Below are 18,253 nucleotides of genomic sequence, written 5' to 3'. Positions count from 1 at the left end.
CAGGTGAATCTTATTGTATTTTATCTCCTCCTTCGTATTTCGTTTAAAATTTCATACAGATGATATGCACGGAACCAAGTTCTCATAATATCTTCCATTTTTAGCGTAACGTTTGATATTCTAGCTTCAGAATATGTTATTTTCTTTTACGAGACTACTCTTTCGATCCTCACGGCGGTTTATTTCAATTCAGTATTCTGTTGTTCTCTCTGTTGACTTTAACAATTTCAAAATAGTAAATTTATCTCGGTCACGGCCACTATGATTCCTATTGCTCGTATAATTTGAACTGTATTTTTCTGCCGTTTGACATACAAACTTTTTACGTACAAACTTTTTAGCGTTATTCCCGGCAAATGACTACTTTTAAATTCCGTATTTTACTAATCAGGACAATGAAAATGGCACACTAATATTATGGACGATATTGTCCCGTGTAGTATCAAAAGCTACATCGCGGTCATGATCACTACTTTTACTCTCAGGTCTATATCCTAGACCTCATTTAACAAAACAAAACTTTCTGTATCATCATTTGCTAAAACATAGTTAATTTTCGCATCTGTGATCACATAAATAGTTTAGTTGCTATGGTGTCAACAACAAAACTTATTGCTTTTTCAGACGCGATATTCATATGTAATTGATAAAAATTCAATAAATATACACATCAAATGTAAGATTGATACTTTGTCTATAGATACAGTGCACTCCCGGTAATTCCCGGTAATTAATGCACGCACTTCTGCGAATTATCCGCAGTCATTTTTAAGCCTGGTAAAAACAAAACCATAAGTTGAAATAGTGAAATCTATTTTATGAACAAGCAGAAAATAATTATGACACTTCGCATTGTATTGTAAGACACACGAGAGAAAAATTACAAGATACCATGTGGATTATGCCAACATTCGTATCTAACGAAAAAGTCTGTTATCACTTTTTGTTTCCTAGACGATTGTTCATTTTTTCTAATTTTGGATCATACATTTCTCAAGAAAACAATATCTGAAAATGAAAATTCATCTCTATTTTCTATATAAGAGATAAGTGTGTTTATAGAGACACTAGCTTGACTGTGGGAAATTTCAGAGTTTCCGTTGCATCACTCCTGCACTCGATATCATCTGAATCTCTGTCTTCATCACCAGCCGTCAAATTCCGTACAATATCCTCCTCACTTTCATGTCTTAAACCATAATCGTCCTCATCGACATCTAACCACTCAATAATGTCACTTTCTACTGCATCTTGGCATTTATCCAGGTTTTTCAGTAACGATATCATCGTAGCGAGACTACGTTGCCCTTACCAGTCGAGCATAGAAGTCTTTTACGGCACAATGACCTTTGCTTCTTCAAAGAGGATTTCATGGTCTGTACTGTAGAAATAGAAACCATAGAGATAGAGCTGTACCCAAATAACATCAATAGGGAAGACGGTTTCAAATTATCAAATACATGGAGACCTGTACTGCAGAAATACATGCATACCACCACAATGGCAGAGTGGAACGCACTCAAGAAACTATCGACAGAGGGCGGTGAATCACAGCGCTACGATCCTCGAGTCCAATTAGTGGGGTAGGCCGTGGGTAGTAAGGTCATGTCTTCCACGTTCCTTCAAATTTCACTGTCGGAGGCAGAAATTCACATGCCCTGATGAAGGCCAATGCAATTTGGATGAAAACTCGGTATCATTAAATAAATTAATTTAGTGGCTCCAATCCAGTATTCACTTATTTCTTTACGTTAATACAATGAGCCACAAAAACCTACGTTCATTAAATAATAGTATTGATTAGGTGGAAAGTTCCAATCTTTATACTTGTGGTCATTAAAATCATCAATACGGAAAATTAAGTTAATAGATTATGAATATCTAACAAAGTCGTGTACAAAAAGCTAGAACCCATTACAAATACTATGCATAAGGGAAGACTGGAATGCAGGATTCGAGACTTCTGAAACATCTAGTACAACACAATCTCATCTCAAAAAATACCACAACAGGGTGGAAATGGATCAGAGAAGTAATAGAGGATCTGAAGGAAATAGGCCTTACAACAGAAGACATCACAAATAAGATAAAATACAAAACTCCGGAAATACAAACCTCCGCTTTACCTTTACTTGAAGCAAACCCACAACATGCACATTTTCAACTGAGGGGCACGGAGATCGGAGCTTCTGCAGAAGTACTGGGAGGACCGCAAAACCCGAACAATCCCTTCAAAGAGACCTGAACGATTGACTGACTAGACCTGGCCATATTATTAGAATAAAATTTGATTTTCAGAATTTATTGACATAAATATTTGTTACATTGACAAATTAGGGAGATTGTTGTTTCAGTACGTTGTATGCCACCCTTTAGACAGAATGAGGGCCTTGATTCGCCTTGGCATCCCATTAATCAGTGTTTGGTGTGAATTTCTGACGTCATTGTCCTTAAACCAGATTTCTTGGACCTTAGCAATGAGCTCATCCCGTGTTGTTATTTTAGTCTTTCTCAATTTTTTCTTGACAATAGCCCAGAGTTTTTAAATGGGGTTAATGTCTGGGCTATTTCCGGGCCAATCCAGTATTTCTATGTCCTTCTGTTCAAAAAAATCGATGACTTTTTTGCTTTGTGGCGTGGGGCACCATCCTGCATAAAGATGCAGTCTTCTTCCCCATACCATCGGTCCATTTTGTGGTATCAGCTTGTTTTTCAGCGCTTTGATGTACTGATCACGTTTTATTGTCCCTTCTACAATGTACATTTCCCCGCAACCATGGCATGACATGACACTCCACACCATAATTGCCGTAGGATGTTTCATGGTTTGCTGTATACAGTCGACCTTGAACGCCTCTCCCTCCCTTCGTCTCACATATTGGCTGGTCTCTTCTCCTATGGAGAAGATACTTTCATCGCTGAAGCATACCTGGTGAAAGAAATAAAGCTTCATCTAATAACTGGTCCATTACAGTGTTGTAAAATGTAGCAAACAATGGCAGGTATTTTTGTATTCCATATAATCATAAAAGTAAATTGAATATATTAGCAGGTTTTAGCTCACAAAATGATTAAAACCTTTGAAATAGTACATACCTTCTTCCATTCATCCGCTGACCAGTTTTGATGCATTTTGGCCCATTGAAGTTGCCGGGAAGCCATGCATGGTGTAATCTTAACCTTCTTTCGTGGTCTCTTTGCCTTCAAGCCGCTGTTGAACAACTCCCTTCGTACAGATCTGGGGGACATATTAACCCCACATTGCTCCATTGTCTTGCTCAGGCCAGTACTTGTAAGTTTGCGATTACTAATCACAAGTTTCTTAAGTTTTCTTGTGCTTCTGGAGCTCAAAATCTTGCTTGGTCCACACTTGCCTGCTCGGTCCTGTGCGTATATTTGTCCACCATTTTCATGTTGTTTTTTATTCTATTCACTGAAGTTTGTGAAATACTTAATTTCTGAGCTATTGCTTGTTGTGTTTAAATCTTTTCAGCAAGTAAGGTCCTTACTATGCCAATTTTTCGTGGGGAAAGATCACCCTTTTCCCCCATAACCTCAAAATATTTTGCTCACACAATAATGGAACACCACTGACTTGTCAGGGTTAGAACACATTTCGAATACTTCAAAATACCTTTTAGTTGAACTATATTATACAAAAACAATGATTAAATTGCAGTACAAAACAACAGAAACACAAAATCTGTGAACACTCCGCAGTAGTCACAGGGTGGGAAATCTCATCTGAACAACATGTGCACTTCATCTTTCATTTGTTCTTCATTCTTGCCAACTGTTGTTGAGCAAAAGTATCCCAGAGGTACAAAATATACCAGCTACCATTATGCCTATCAGAATTAATCCACCACTTATCTACTTGTGGGCATATTCAGCCATTTTAGGCACCATTAGACTGAAATTGAACTTTATTCTAATAATTTGGCCACGTCTGTATAAAGTGATCCTATGCAGTCATAAAACAAGAAGAAGATAATAAAACTACCCATTCACTCCAGTGTGTTAATAAAACTCATTTCATTTGACATTGATATGTGTGACCGAACATTCCGTAACAAGATACACTCGGAACTCGCTCTCTGGATTGTGTTAGCTATCCTGATTCCTTATCTATCAGAACAAAAAGGGCTTCATCAGATGGTAGTATTGCTGATTGAGATAGAAGTAATATTGATTTTTACATGGGTAATTACAGAAAATGTAAAAGAACTGCTTAGTTGTAAAAATGACGAGTGATAAGTTTATGAGCACTCAATCTTTGCTAGAAAAAGTAACGAAGAGAATGGTATCTGCAAAGAAGCAAAAAGCACTAATTAGTAAAGTTTCAAACGTATAAAAAGATGAACTATTTAAGTATTTTTTAAATATTCATATGATATTGTTGAGGAATATTGTGTTGACATTAACAAAAGGAAGAGTATTGGTGGTTGGCGGTCGCTTGCTGGTTTGTTTTGAGGTGCCACGATGGTACAAGGCCTGAATTACTTCAATATGTCTCTCCCGAGATATCACCAGCATTACAGAAAACAGACAGCTGGCAATGGCCAATAAGTGGCTGAGGAATTGTTTTCCATTGCATTAGAATATGACTCATATGACTGACGATTGCTCCGTGAGGAAAAGTTATGTCATATCACAAAATAAGTTTGCTGCATCTTTATATCTAGTTTACCATATATAAAACACCTTTTTTTCGTATTGTATGATCATGAAATAAAGGTTGGTTACGAATCTAAGGTAAACTTATATCTATAGGTCAACGCAACTTACTGCTCTGATACAGTTTTTTTTATTCTTGACATTTCCAAAAGTTGATTTCTCTGTTCTGACAAAATGTTGGTTAGCCTGTCTCTGCAAATACCCATTCATTTTAAGAATGACATAACACTACCATCAGTTGAAAAATTGAATTTTAAATAAACACTCTTACTCCACTAATACTAAAGATTATTACCTAGTACCAGTTTCAGAAAAAGAATAAGATATAGCCATACTTGGACTGTGCGAGACCAAGAAGAGGGGTACAGGGGAGATCCCTCTGAGAGAAGGATACAGGCTGTATTACAGCGGAGGACCTGAAGCAAAAAATGGAGTGGCCATCATACTTAGAAGAGAAATCCAAGAATATCTGGAATATACAAAGTACGTCAGTGATAGGATGATGATGATGATGAGACTCCAGTTTGAAAATGGCGTGAAAGATCTATTTCAGTTGTATGCCCCACAAACTGGTTGCATAGATGAACATCTAGAGGACTTCTTAGAGGAAGTGGAGAGAGAGATAGAAGATAAGGAAGTACTATTGATGGGAGATCTAAATGCACAGGTTGGAATGGAAAGACAAGGAAAGGAAGATGTTGTAGGGCCCTTTGGATATGGAAATGTAAATCCAGAAGGCGAGTTGTTGGTGGATTTTTGCATGAGGAATCAAATGATTGTTGGAAACACCTGGTTTAGGAAGAAGAACAGTCAGAAGATTACAAGGTATGGCTGGGGAGACAGACGAACAAAGACCATGATTGATTATATAATCATAGAGAAAGAACACCGGAAGAAGCCTTTGGTGGAGATCATAGAGTTGTGATAGGAAAATTGAAAGTTGGAAAGATTGAAAAACCCCAGTTAAGAAGAGAGAAAAGAATTAAAGTATGGAAGTTGAAGGAGAAAAGTATACAAGAAGAATTTCAAAGGGAAATAATACCCTTGGTACCCAGGACAGAGGTGGGGAATGTTGAAGAGGAATGGAAAAGATTTAAGGAAGCACTGGTTGGATGTGCAGAAGAGGTGTGTGGTAGAACATCAGGAAATGTGAAAGACAAAGAAACACACTGGTGGAATGATAGGGTAAAGATTAAAGTAAAGGACCAGAAAATGGCATGGAAAGCGTGGAAAACATCTAAGACTGAAGAAAGTAGAAGAAAATATGTGGAGGCAAAGAATTTGGCCAAGAAAGTAGTGGAGAAAGAAAAGAGGAAAAGCTGGGCCTTATTTACACAGACATTGAGAGATGATACGCAGGGCAGCAAGAAATTACTGTATGGTATCTTAAGAAACAAAAAGAGAGATCAAGTAAACACCAGATTTGTGAAGGACAGGTGGCATAATTTTAACAAAGCCAGAAGAAATAAGAAATAGATGGAGAGAATATTTTCAGAAGCTGCTGAACATAAGAACGGATGACAGTCATTCAATGGACGACCAGGAAAGGCAATTAGTTGACGAAGAAATGGATAAAGAAATTACAATGAATGAAATTGAAATGGCAGTAAGAAAGATGAAGAATGGAAAAACTGCTGGAATAGATAATTTCAGTGGAGATGATAAAGGCAGCTGGAGCTGTAGGCCTGCAGTGGACATATCGGGTTCTCAGGAAGGTCTGGGAGAATAAGGAGGTCCCTGAGGATTGGCAAAAAGGAATAATCATCCCAATTTTCAAGAAAGGTGATAAGAAAGTTTTGAAGAACTACAGGGGAATTACTCTAATATCCCATGTTGCTAAGATAATGGAAAGGATACTGGAAAGTAGAATAAGGTTGAGGGTTGAGAAGCAGATACAGGAAAATCAGTTTGGTTTCAGAAGTGGAAGGTCAACAATAGAAGCCATTTTCATTATGAGACAACTAATGGAAAAGCATTGGGAGTACGGGAATGATATGGTGATGACATTCATTGATATTGAAAAGGCATATGACAGTGTCCCTAGGACGAAAGTTTGGGACAGTCTGGTGCAAAAAGGAATTGGACAGGGATTAATAAAAATGATCATGGCATTGTATAAGGAATGTTGTAGTTGCGAGCAAACACAAGTTGGCAGGACAAGTTGGTTCAAAATAACTAGTGGGCTGAGACAGGGAAGTGTTCTATCACCAATACTGTTTACATTAGTCATGGATGACATCATGAGAACAGCAAAAGCAGCATATGGAGGAAGAGAAATGAACATGATGTTATTTGCAGATGATATTGTGATTTGGGGAGAAGACGACAGGAAGGTTCAAGAACAGTTGAATGTGGTGAATGGGAAAATTGAAGAATGTGGATTGAAAATAAGTGTAGAAAAGAGTAAAACTCTTGTTATGACTAGAGGGGAGAAAGAAGGGAAAGGTCAGATTAGACTTGCAGACAAGCACCTGGAAGTAGTGGAAACGTTTAAATACCTGGGGAGTGAATTAATGGAGAATGCTCGACTGGATGCTGAGATTAGTAAAAGGATTCAAGCTGGAAGTTGTTTCTATCATAGTGTAAGAAATATGTTATGGGACAAAGATGTGCCAATGGAAGCAAAGGATACTATGTACAAGATGTATTACGTATCCATAACAACTTACGGAGCAGAAACTTGGACAATGACAAAGAAGGATGAGAGTCGAATACAGGCGGCCGAAATGAAATTCTTGAGGAGTATGATACAGAAGAGTAGAAGAGACAAAATAAGGAATGAGAAAATCCAGGAAGAAATTGGAGTGGAAAAAATGAATGATAGAATAGAGAAGAGCCGACTAAGATGGTTTGGGCACATAAAGCGAATGAGCGACGAAAGAATGCCAAAAAAGGTGATGGAAATGCAAATCCAAGGAAGGAGAGGCCGTGGATGACCACGATTGAGATGGAAGGATACCATCCAACACAGCATTATAGAAAGAAACCTGGACTGGGAGACAGTGTTGGAGGAGGAGTGGTGGAAAGACCGAAGAAAGTGGAGAGGAACCATATTTGCCCCTACCCGGCTACAGCTGGATAAAGGGAAGTGATGATGATGATGATGACCAGTTTCAGGAAGCCTCCTTCCCATTTTCAGCTAGGCTTCTGACTGATGACGGTCCATTTTTTTGCGGATGAACAAACTTTGTAACTAAGGCATGGTCTTTTGGTATTTCATTTTTCATGAGTATTTGTTTATTTTTCTTGATGTAGATTTTTCCCAGATCCTCCATTCCGAAGGCCTGGTAGGTTGTTTAATTAATTTAGTTTCTGGCTTTAGAAATTGGTCCAAAGATAAAATGTGCGGCAACAGCTGATTTTTCAACTTCCCCAGTAATCATTGCATGCCAAAAGCCTGGATTAAATTCCAAACCTCTTCACAGTGTTCATATGGAGTGAAGGCATACAACGCTGTGGATGGTGATTCGTCCATCGAATGGGGACACGGAGATTTGAACAGACCCTTTGGTGTTATTAGACAGCAATAGGCTACATGACGACATCGGGTTTCACCCTCTCTCTATCTCATCATCATCATCATCATCACATCGCACATCCAGGCGCGCAGGTTGCGATAGGCGTCAAATAGAAAGACCGGCCCAAGGCGAGCTGAACATGTCCTCGTACTCTTCCGGCACTAAAATTCATACGATCAGTAAAAGTACCTAGCCGCCTTTGAAGATACAATGTGTTATTGTCATTTTCTACTAGGTATTTGAAACATAAAAATATCAAAGAGAGCGAGATGCATTCAGTTATTTTTTGGCACGTGCAAAGGAAATAGGAATATGTTCACCCAGATTATAGGAAGTGAAGTTGTGGTAATTAAGCTACTTATATAGAACAGTTACAACAATTTTTGTCAGTTAATTTCCTGATCCTTCGGATCAGAATATATCTTTTAACCAACACTTGCAAATTACATATTTTATTAACACTTTCCCTGCAAGGTGAAATTAAGTTATTGCTTTCCTTGTCATATAATTTGTGTGTATATTTATTGCAGTGTTTGCATCATGTAACTACATAAGTTTTGAAGAGGGAATAATTATTTCCAAATGATCTACAGATTCATCTGAAAACATCCTTAAGCTTGCTGTGCAGAATCTGCGAGGAGAAGTTCCGTGACCACGCATCCCTTATTGCTCATATGCACCGGCTGCATGTAGCGATGGAGATGCCGTATGCCTGTGGTGTTTGTAAATTCCGCTCCTCAATGCACCGTGATGTCATTGACCACTTTTATGAGGTAAGTTGTTAATTTCTCTTTGTTATTAGAAAGTCTCTTTTTTCTGATAATATTCCTTCAGATATATGACAAAACATGTGCGTCATACTTTGTTTCTATAAATACTGCTTTGATTGTCTTTGTGCTGCTTTCTTATGATCACAAGTTGAATTGGTCTTTTGGAAAAGAAACAAAATTTGATTACAGTAAGCAAGTTTAAATGTTTTACACAATCATGCATCTCAGAAATGAATATATCAAAGAATACTTATAGCTAGGGAAGTGTTGCCCTGAAGGGTCGTCGTACCGATGTGGAAAGTGTGAGGTGTCCAGCGGAATCCACGATTCTGGGTAAAGAAATTAGTAGAAAACGGGAACATGGAATGTCAGAAACATTGACTAGAAAGAACGGAGATCTATTAGTATGATGCACCTAAATGTGAAGGTACAGTAGAACCTCGATAATTCAAAATCGGTTAATTCAAAATCCTGCCTAATTCAAAGAAGTTCTCGTTTCCGGAAACATGAGATACAGTTTTGCATGTTGTTTAAATTGTTTAATTCGAAATACGGATAATTCGTAATTCGAAGTACAATGTCGTCATTACCGAAATTCAGACTTTTAATACGAAATGACCTTTACATTTTAAAACAATAGTACTGGTATATTACAGAGCAATTTCAATTCAAAATTTATCTGCGTCATAATAGAACGCGTGTTCCGGAACATGGAGCGGTAGCTTTCCGCTCTTACACTCACTTCGGTGGGTCTACAGTGCGCTTCCTGATTGCTAAGTAGAATGAAATCTGAATTATTTTTTATTCAACCTTTTAAGGAACACTGTAATTTCACGCAACAGGCAGTGTGCGGAGAAACAGAATCCGCTAACACTGGCGATGCCGACAGTTGACGATAAAACGTGGCTCATATAATAAATTCGTAGGCACCGAACAATATTGTCATTGCCGATGAAACTGCATTGCTTAATTTTAATGCGAGCGCAAACGGTCTTATGGTGTTAAAGGAGAAAGTGCCAGCCGGAGAATCGTACAAGGGTGGGGGGTGGGTGTCATTGTAGTGCGTTGCTTTGGTGCGTTGCAATGCACTTGGAAGGGAGAAACTTTATCCCCTCATCATAGAAAAGTTCGATAAGCCACAATGCTTTAAGGGCATCGGGCACTTTCTATGCCAGTACAATGCATCTTAAAATGCAAACAGTACAGAAATCCAAAAATTAATGCATTTGCTCAGGGGAACCAGCATAATTTATCCTCGTCTTTGAATTGTGTGATTTTTTTTCTTTTGTTGTGTGAGGTTATGTTTGTCAGTGATTTATCCAAGTGCATTATTTGAACATTGTAAATGCACCTTGTTGGATACATTTCGGAAATCTTTTTTTTTTTTTCCGTAGCATATGAATGGTTTAAACTGTGAATTGAGGTGACTGCTTGTATTAATAGGTTTTAGAATACTTTGTGACGCAGCAAGTGTTTACATTTCTGAAGTACGAGAGAAGTGCCATACCAGGAAATCGTACAAGGATAGAGGCATAGGAAAGTTTGATTTTAAGAGCATCGGGTACTTTCTGTGTAAATACAAGGCATCTAAAATGCATACAGTATAGTACTCCAATGCACTTGCACATGGGAGCCAGCATAGATTTCTCCTCGTCTTTGATCCTGCTTTTTTTTCTTTCTTTCTTTCTTTCTTTCTTTCTTTCTTTCTTTCTTTCTTTCGTTGCGTGAGGTTATGTTTGCCAGTGAGATATCCAAGTGCATTATTTGAATACTGTAAATGCACCTTCTTGGATACATTTTTGAAATAGTTCTTTTTTCATGGCATTTGAAGGGTATAAATTGTTAATCAAGGTTAACTGCATGCAGTAACGGGCCTTAGAATATTTTGTAAGGCGGCAAGGGTTGGTACTTCTGAATTGCGGATTGGCGGTTAATTCGAAGTCCGATTTTTGAGTCCCAACCACTTTGAATTAACGAGTTTTTACTGTATTCTGCATTCGTAAAACCAAATGCAAAGGTAATAACATAGCTCGACAATTAAGAGAAGGATATAAAATATTCAGTTCTGGAACTGAAAGAGAATGGAGTGATGTTTGAGTTATGCTGAGTACATAGAGTTTTCACTTTACAAAGGGAAAAGATTTATTGCATCCTGTTGAATACTTAAATGTTCATCTTTAGATGGAGTAATAGTCAGACATGTTTCGGCTCATTTTGGAGTCATCTTGTGAACATACTAAAAACTGCATAATTAAAGCTAAAAGAATGTTATTTAAAAAACGTACAATGAAAATGAATATATAAAAACATGTGCAACATGATGCAGTTAATAAAATGTAAGGTTATAGCGAGTTCGAGAACCTCCAATTCGGAAAGCACAGCAGTCACAATAAAAACAAGGACAAAATCACAAAGTAAAACATGAGAGATGGTCTGTCTTAATTGAGCCACATACTCGAAAAGTCTGGAGGGCAACAGAAGTATAAGAACACGTTTACGAGGAAACAGGTGCCAAGTGTTGCATGTGTGACTCGGGAGTGAAAATTGTCAATAAAATCCAAATCTGTAAGGGAAAAATTGAATGTAAGAGACTTGAGCTAATAGAAGAAAAGATAAACGAAAGAAACTTTCGTCTGATTTATTAATTAAATGCCCTCTCGAACGGCCTGAACTTCTCAGTTTAGAGATCGCGCTTCCACTGGTCGTGTTAGAGAGGATAGGGGAAGAAGTGAAAGGTCTCCAACTCAACACCACCCCCTCCCTCCCCCTCCCTCCACCGACTTAGGGCCTCCTTTCTCACTCTTTTCACGTCCCCTATCCTCGCTAACACGACCAGTGAAAGCTGGATTTCTAAACTGAGAAGGTCAGGCCGTTCGAGAGGGCATTTAATTAATAGGTAAGTTAAGGTTTCCTTTCGTATCTTTTCTTCCATTAGCCCAAGCTTCTTGAATTCATTTTTTCCATTACAGATTTGGATTTTATTGACGATTTTCACTCCCAAGTCACACACGCAACACTTGGCACCTTTTCCTAACATCGCTTCAGAACTAGTTATTGAAACCGAAGTTGCCATCAATTGCACCTTTTCGTTTATTAACGTTCCCGCGGTGACGTCTTCTATTACGCCGCGTTGGAGCATTAACTGAATATACACATGTTTAAATATTGCTCCGGCCAGAAAATTTAAAGCATTGGGTCGAAAATCATACCTAGACTCTGAACTGAGATATAATTTATGAACACGAGCTACAACAACATGGTGCATATTCGCTTCTCAGGGTAAATTCGCTTCATTATATTCCCATATGCTTTAGACTAATCGTAGATTCCGTTGAAGAGTATCCGTCCGTTGAAACAGTCACTCCGTATCCATACGTGAAAGAAATTATCTAATCATCACCTAGTATTTAGCGTAAATTAATTCAACAGATCCGTATATTATCATACTACTATGTACTACAAGTTACTTAAGGAATAGAAACGCGAAATAAAAACTATATCTAGTTTATTAGCATGCTAATGTATTATAAAATTGAATAATATGCATCCATTGGCAATAAAGAAAGAGAAATCGCGTGAAATTACAAATATCATTCTCAAATGCTTGACTTCCGAGATAAACATATTTGAAAACCCTTAAATTATCATCGTATTTGCTTACATTTTCGTTAAGTTTCAAAAATATACCATATCTTCCATGTTTAAATAGATACAAGGGGAAAAATAGGGACCAAAACTTTATTAATCCAAAGAGGAGTGGAATATCATCCTTTCAGTATTGTTTGGGATTTTCTTTGGGGCATCATTTAGGTTTCATCTTTCTTTTCGGTCTGTTTGACCAAATTTACTTGGATACATGTTTGGATTCTTGTTTGTATTCTTCTTTGTGACTCACCACGTTACAAGATAAGCATTACCATGTTTAAATCTGGGTTCAAAACACCCATGCAGTTATTAATATTCCTATCATAGCCCAAAATGAATAAATTAAAACAGTACATTACCATATGTACAAAATAAACCAAACAATCTTACTACAGAGTGCCATAGATATGATGGTACGTCAGTCTAACCTGCGAAAATCGTGCCCTGCATTCCTAATCATGTGCCAATATATTTACATATTCTCAAATATCTCTTCGCTGTGCCAAGGTTTTGTCAAAGTAAACCGTACATCATATTAGCGTTAACGCGCTGACCTTCAAATATGTAAATATGCGAGACTTCATTCTATTCCTGAATATATATATTACGTAATGTATAACAAACACGTAACCTATCAATATCTTCTGCTGAAAATTACTACGAGACACATTATGCTTAACTCGAGACATACATTCAACTTAACATGGCCTAAATCCTTCACTTGCAGTGCTAGTCCAAATATAAATATAATATGTAACACAGGAATTCGCAATTCATTCATCTATCCCATTCTTAAGCAATGAACAGAAACATATCTCCTAACTCTAATTACAACTTGCCACATTAACATTCCATTTCCTTCATATATATATACCTCCATATTTAAAAATATCTTCATTCAATTCCACTTAAATAACCTCTGTGTTACGGTAGCAATACTTAATAACCTGATTATTCTCTCATACACTGCAGCTTCGTAATATTTCAAACATTTCCTTACAATGCTATTATCGTACTGGCCATGATTGCTACACATATTGACCTGAAGTTTTAGGTTACGATTCGTATCTCGCCTGCATTTTCTACAACCACAACTGGTTAAAGTTTCACGGTCTACACGTATGGATTGGCACTAAACATGCACAATACTCAATCAGATCTAGTCTCCATTAACCTTAAAATTATCACATTAGCACCGTAGTTATATAGCATAAATTGGCACATTTCATCGGCTAATTATTGGCATTTATATTCACATATCCTTTCATTGGCACTACATCTCTTACTTCTAGCACTCCTGTACACATATAAATATTTTTCATCAATTGATCTCAAATTCATTACGATGCAACTCATAATACTTATCTCGTAACGGGATTTTGCCGCTGGATCTCTCCTGGTCTACGGCATCTTGGAGTAGGCAGCTCCTGCGATTATTATATTAAATCTGATTCTACCACCACCACCACCACCACCACCACCACCACCACCTTAACCCTATGGAATAGGTTGGATTTCATCCAAACCTAACTGACGACATGCTTAGCAACCAGCTAAGCCCTTGTCCATTTATAGTCCAGAATATACAACAACATGGCTCTTCCCATTCACTAGTATACAGAATGTATTTCCTCAAGGCTGAAGTCCCACAGACCAGTTTGGAACTGTTCAAGTGAGAAAGATGCAGTCATTATTTACACATTAAAACTCAAAACGCTATTGCCAAAAACTTGATCACCACACTGGTTTTCATCCAACTTCCTCTCAACGACTGATCGCACCCTCCCTTCCAAGATGCCAGTGAATACTTTACCTGGTATACTAATCAATGAGATACCTCGATAGTTGTTGCAGTTCTTCCTGTTCCCTTACCAACACTCCATGCTAATTTCACTACTCTATGAAGCCATTTCATCCCTGCCTTTCTACTATACCCCACCATTTCAGGTCTAATTTCATTTATTCCTGCTGCTTTGTGGCAATGGAATTTATTTACCATCCTTTCCACTTCCTCAAGCGTAATTTCACCAACATCATTTCCCTCCTCCTCATGAGCTTGGTTGTTCGCAACACCACCAGGATGCTTTTACATTGAGAAGATGTTCAAAATATTCCCTCCACCTCTCCAATGATTCCCTGGGATCTATTATGAGTTCACCTAAATTACTCAAAACACTGTTCATTTCCTTTTTCCCTCTCTTCCTAAGGTTCTTTATTACTGTCCAGAAAGGTTTCCCTGCTGCTTGACCTAGCCTTTCCAGGTTATTACCAAAATCTTCCCTCGACTTCTTTTTGGATTCAACAACTATCTGTTTCGCTCTGTTTCTTTCATTTACGCACAAATCCCTGTCTGCCTCGGCCCTCTTTTGGAGCCATTTCTGATAAGCCTTGTTTTTACGTTTACAAGCTTCTCTCACATCATCATTCCACCAAGATGTTCGCCTTTTCCCATCTTTACGCACAGTTGTTCCTAGGCATTCCCTTGCTGTTTCTACTACAGCATCCCTGTATGCCACCCATTCACTTTCTATATCCTGAACCTGCTTACTGTCCACTGTTCAAAACTTCTCACTAATCATATCTGTGTACTTCTGTCTAATTTCCTCGTCCTGGAGATTTTCTACCCCTATTCGTTTGCAGACAGATTTCACTTTACCCTAAGCCTAAATATACTTAGTTCACTACAGATCAGATAGTGGTCTGTATCATTGAAAAATGCCCGGAAAACTCGTACATTCCTAACAGATTTCCTGAATTCATAGTCTGTTAAAATATAGTCTATTATGGATCTGGTACCCCTAGCCTCCTATGTGTAGGGGTGAATAGCCTTATGCTTGAAGAATGTATTCGTAACTGCTAAACACATACTAGAACAGAAGTCCGGCAAACGCTTCCCATTCCCATTAGCTTCCATATCTTCCCTTCACTCCATATGAACACTGGGGAGAGATCTGGAACTGAATCCAGGCTTTAGGCAGCAATCTAGTGATCAGAAATTGTATACTACCACCTCTCCTTCCCTGCTGGCCAACATTCTGATGGTGGAATAATTTTCTACCAACAGGACTCAAACTGCCTAACCATGGTGTCAAACCATACTCACATACAAGAATTGTTGATGTCCAACTAAACATAACAATGCAACTTGTTTCTGATGCATTCTTGTTACCTGAAGCCCAGTACTGAGCAACATCGTACCACCTCGCATCAGAAGGCAACAAGCCCTTTTATAAGGCTTTTAGTGCTGGGAGTGCCCAAGGACATGTTTGGGTTGCCTGATGCAGGTCTTTCTATGTGATGCCTGTTGGTGACCTGTATGTCTGGATGTGGGATGATGATGCTGAGGTAGAGCAAAGATAGCCTACTCTTGTTCAATAACACCAAGGAATCTGCTCAAGGCTTAACGTTCCCATCCGATGGATGAATCACCAGCACTAAAAGCCATACAATAAATAATTAATCAGCATAAATAAATTTCCATAAGTTTCTAAAAGGTCCTGAATATATGAGTTGAACAGTCATCATTTCCATCTCCAGTTTCCCAGGTGTAGTGTATAGATGCTCACCACTTCTTCCTATCAGAATATACTTTCTGTTCCTCTATGTCCTCTCACTTCATATTCCTCTTCCTGACCTCCAATTTCACTGTGTCTGTTCATCAATTCCTTGGCCCCTCTATTAATCTCTTCCCACTCACTTTCCTGTCATGTGATTTCTTACTGTTCTCCTTCTGTCCGTCCTTATTACATGTTCAAACCATTGTAGCCTGCGTCTTAAAAGCTTGGTAAAAGATACTTCGATGCCAGCCTCCTTCCTATTTACTTGTTGAATGGTATGCTATAGCTCAATATTCAGCTTATAAAAGCTCCCAGTGAAAACCTGGGACAGCTGGTTGCTAAGCATGTCGTCAGTTAGGTTTGATTGAAATCCAACCTGTTCCATAGGGTTAAGGTGGTGGTGGTGGTGGTGGTGGTGGTGGTGGTGGTGGTAGAATCAGATTTAATATAGCATGTATTTTGTGATATGTATGTCTCTAATTTGTTGGTACAGAACATAAATATGTTTAACTTCTATTTTCTAGGTACACAACAATGGAGAAACCATGCAGTGTCCTTTCTGTTTGAAGACTGTGGCCTTCAGTCATCAGGGCAAGCGGATTACTGCCAACGTTTACTTTTTCCTTACTCACATGCAGGTATGTAGTCTCTGTTACTTCCAGTTCACGAATAAGATGAGTCACGTTCTTCCAGTTTTGCTCTCGTGCAGCAAAATCTAATGTTGCAGTAAGTTGGTAGTGGCTCTAGTGATTATCCTAAAATAAGGCTTTTAAGAGAAAAGTATCTCTGTTGAAAACTAGCCTATATAGTAAACCTGAGAAAATTGATTTTTTTATATTCTAAAACAAAAGTTATTTAACTACTCTAAAATAAAAGTAATAAGTACAGACATTGATATGTTTGCATTAATCAGTTAGGTGGGATTAACCAATGTTTGTTAATATTTTTGTAATAAAAGGAACCATCTCTTTTGAAGATATTTCGTACAATAAAAATGCCATCAACTTTAACAGACATTTTAATTTTTACAGAAACCAGAAATGAAGTGAATTTGTTTGTAGAATATGGTAAAACATACATCTTCATTCATCAATTTTGGAAGTTTGCGTGGCACTCGAATTAGATCACCACCTTCTATGAGTATATCCTCCCTAACAATAAATTTGGTTTCAGAATGATTAATGCACACATTATAAGGCTTATCATTTGGTTCGAAGTTTTCCTTACGAATGCTCATAACCCATTTTTGCCTTAATACTAGGTCTTTTGGAAACTGGAACACTGAAGCTTGTGCCCTACCTCTTACTTCTAGGCACACAGCACATTAAACTATAAACATAATGCATAGGTAACTAAAAATAAAGAAAATACCTTCAGAGAAGAACACGTGAATCAACATTAACTTAATCACCACCGATATTCTTCGAATAAATAAGCTCTTTGATAACAAACAGATTCTTACGGCACTGAAAGAGGATCTATAGTCTTTTTGAGACTATACATAAATATGATTTACAATTAATAATATTCAAATTTCCGTGTGTACTTTCAGTCTTCAGCCCTAAGGCTGGTTGGATCCTCAACAGCTCCGCCATCAGCTGTCATAGATGGCCTAGGCATCACTGAAGAGGCGTACTAGGGAAATGAGGAGTGAGGTAGTTCCCGTTGCTTTCCTCACCGAGCCAGAAGTTGCTATTACATATCAGTCTGGAAGCCCACTGAAATGCTTGCACCAACTGACCCTATGAGCAACGTTTTCACACCATTCATAGCAGGGACTGGCTGCACAAGGAATAGCATTACTAGCTTCGCTCATACCTCAGTCACTTTCATATTGTCAAAGCCAAGGATAAGACAGAGACAGATCAATGAAAGTAACAAAATTGCTCTAGCCCATACCAGAAGACATAGTGCACTGTAAACACTAGGTCCTGCCAGCAAAAGGCATCAAATTTCTATAAATATTTGATAACAACACCATCTACACAAATCAAAACGAGCCCATGCTAGCAGTCCAGTTGCCGTCATTATGGACAGTTTCAATAGGTCGGTTAAGGTCTGCAGTATTGTAGTTGGTCTTGGAGAA

At 38.1% G+C, this 18,253-nt stretch overlaps 1 protein-coding gene across 8 annotated transcripts in view; it reads left to right on the top strand.

Annotated features, from left to right (window-relative positions):
• LOC136874046 (uncharacterized) overlaps positions 1-18,253 on the top strand; it is a 616,846-nt gene that overhangs the window by 430,433 nt on the left and 168,160 nt on the right. For all 8 annotated transcript variants that reach the window (XR_010860213.2, XM_067147551.2, XM_067147552.2 and 5 more), the window contains 2 exons: positions 8,789-8,968; positions 16,692-16,805. Coding sequence is in view for 7 of the 8 variants with exons in the window: in XM_067147551.2 (XP_067003652.2) it covers positions 8,789-8,968; positions 16,692-16,805 (294 nt within the window). In the remaining variant the exon portion in view is untranslated. The remainder of the gene's footprint in view (positions 1-8,788; positions 8,969-16,691; positions 16,806-18,253) is intronic.

Source organism: Anabrus simplex, chromosome 5 (genome assembly GCF_040414725.1).
Source record: "Anabrus simplex isolate iqAnaSimp1 chromosome 5, ASM4041472v1, whole genome shotgun sequence".
NCBI classification, from domain to species: domain Eukaryota; kingdom Metazoa; phylum Arthropoda; class Insecta; order Orthoptera; family Tettigoniidae; genus Anabrus; species Anabrus simplex.
This window is presented reverse-complemented; position numbering and strand designations above follow the sequence as displayed.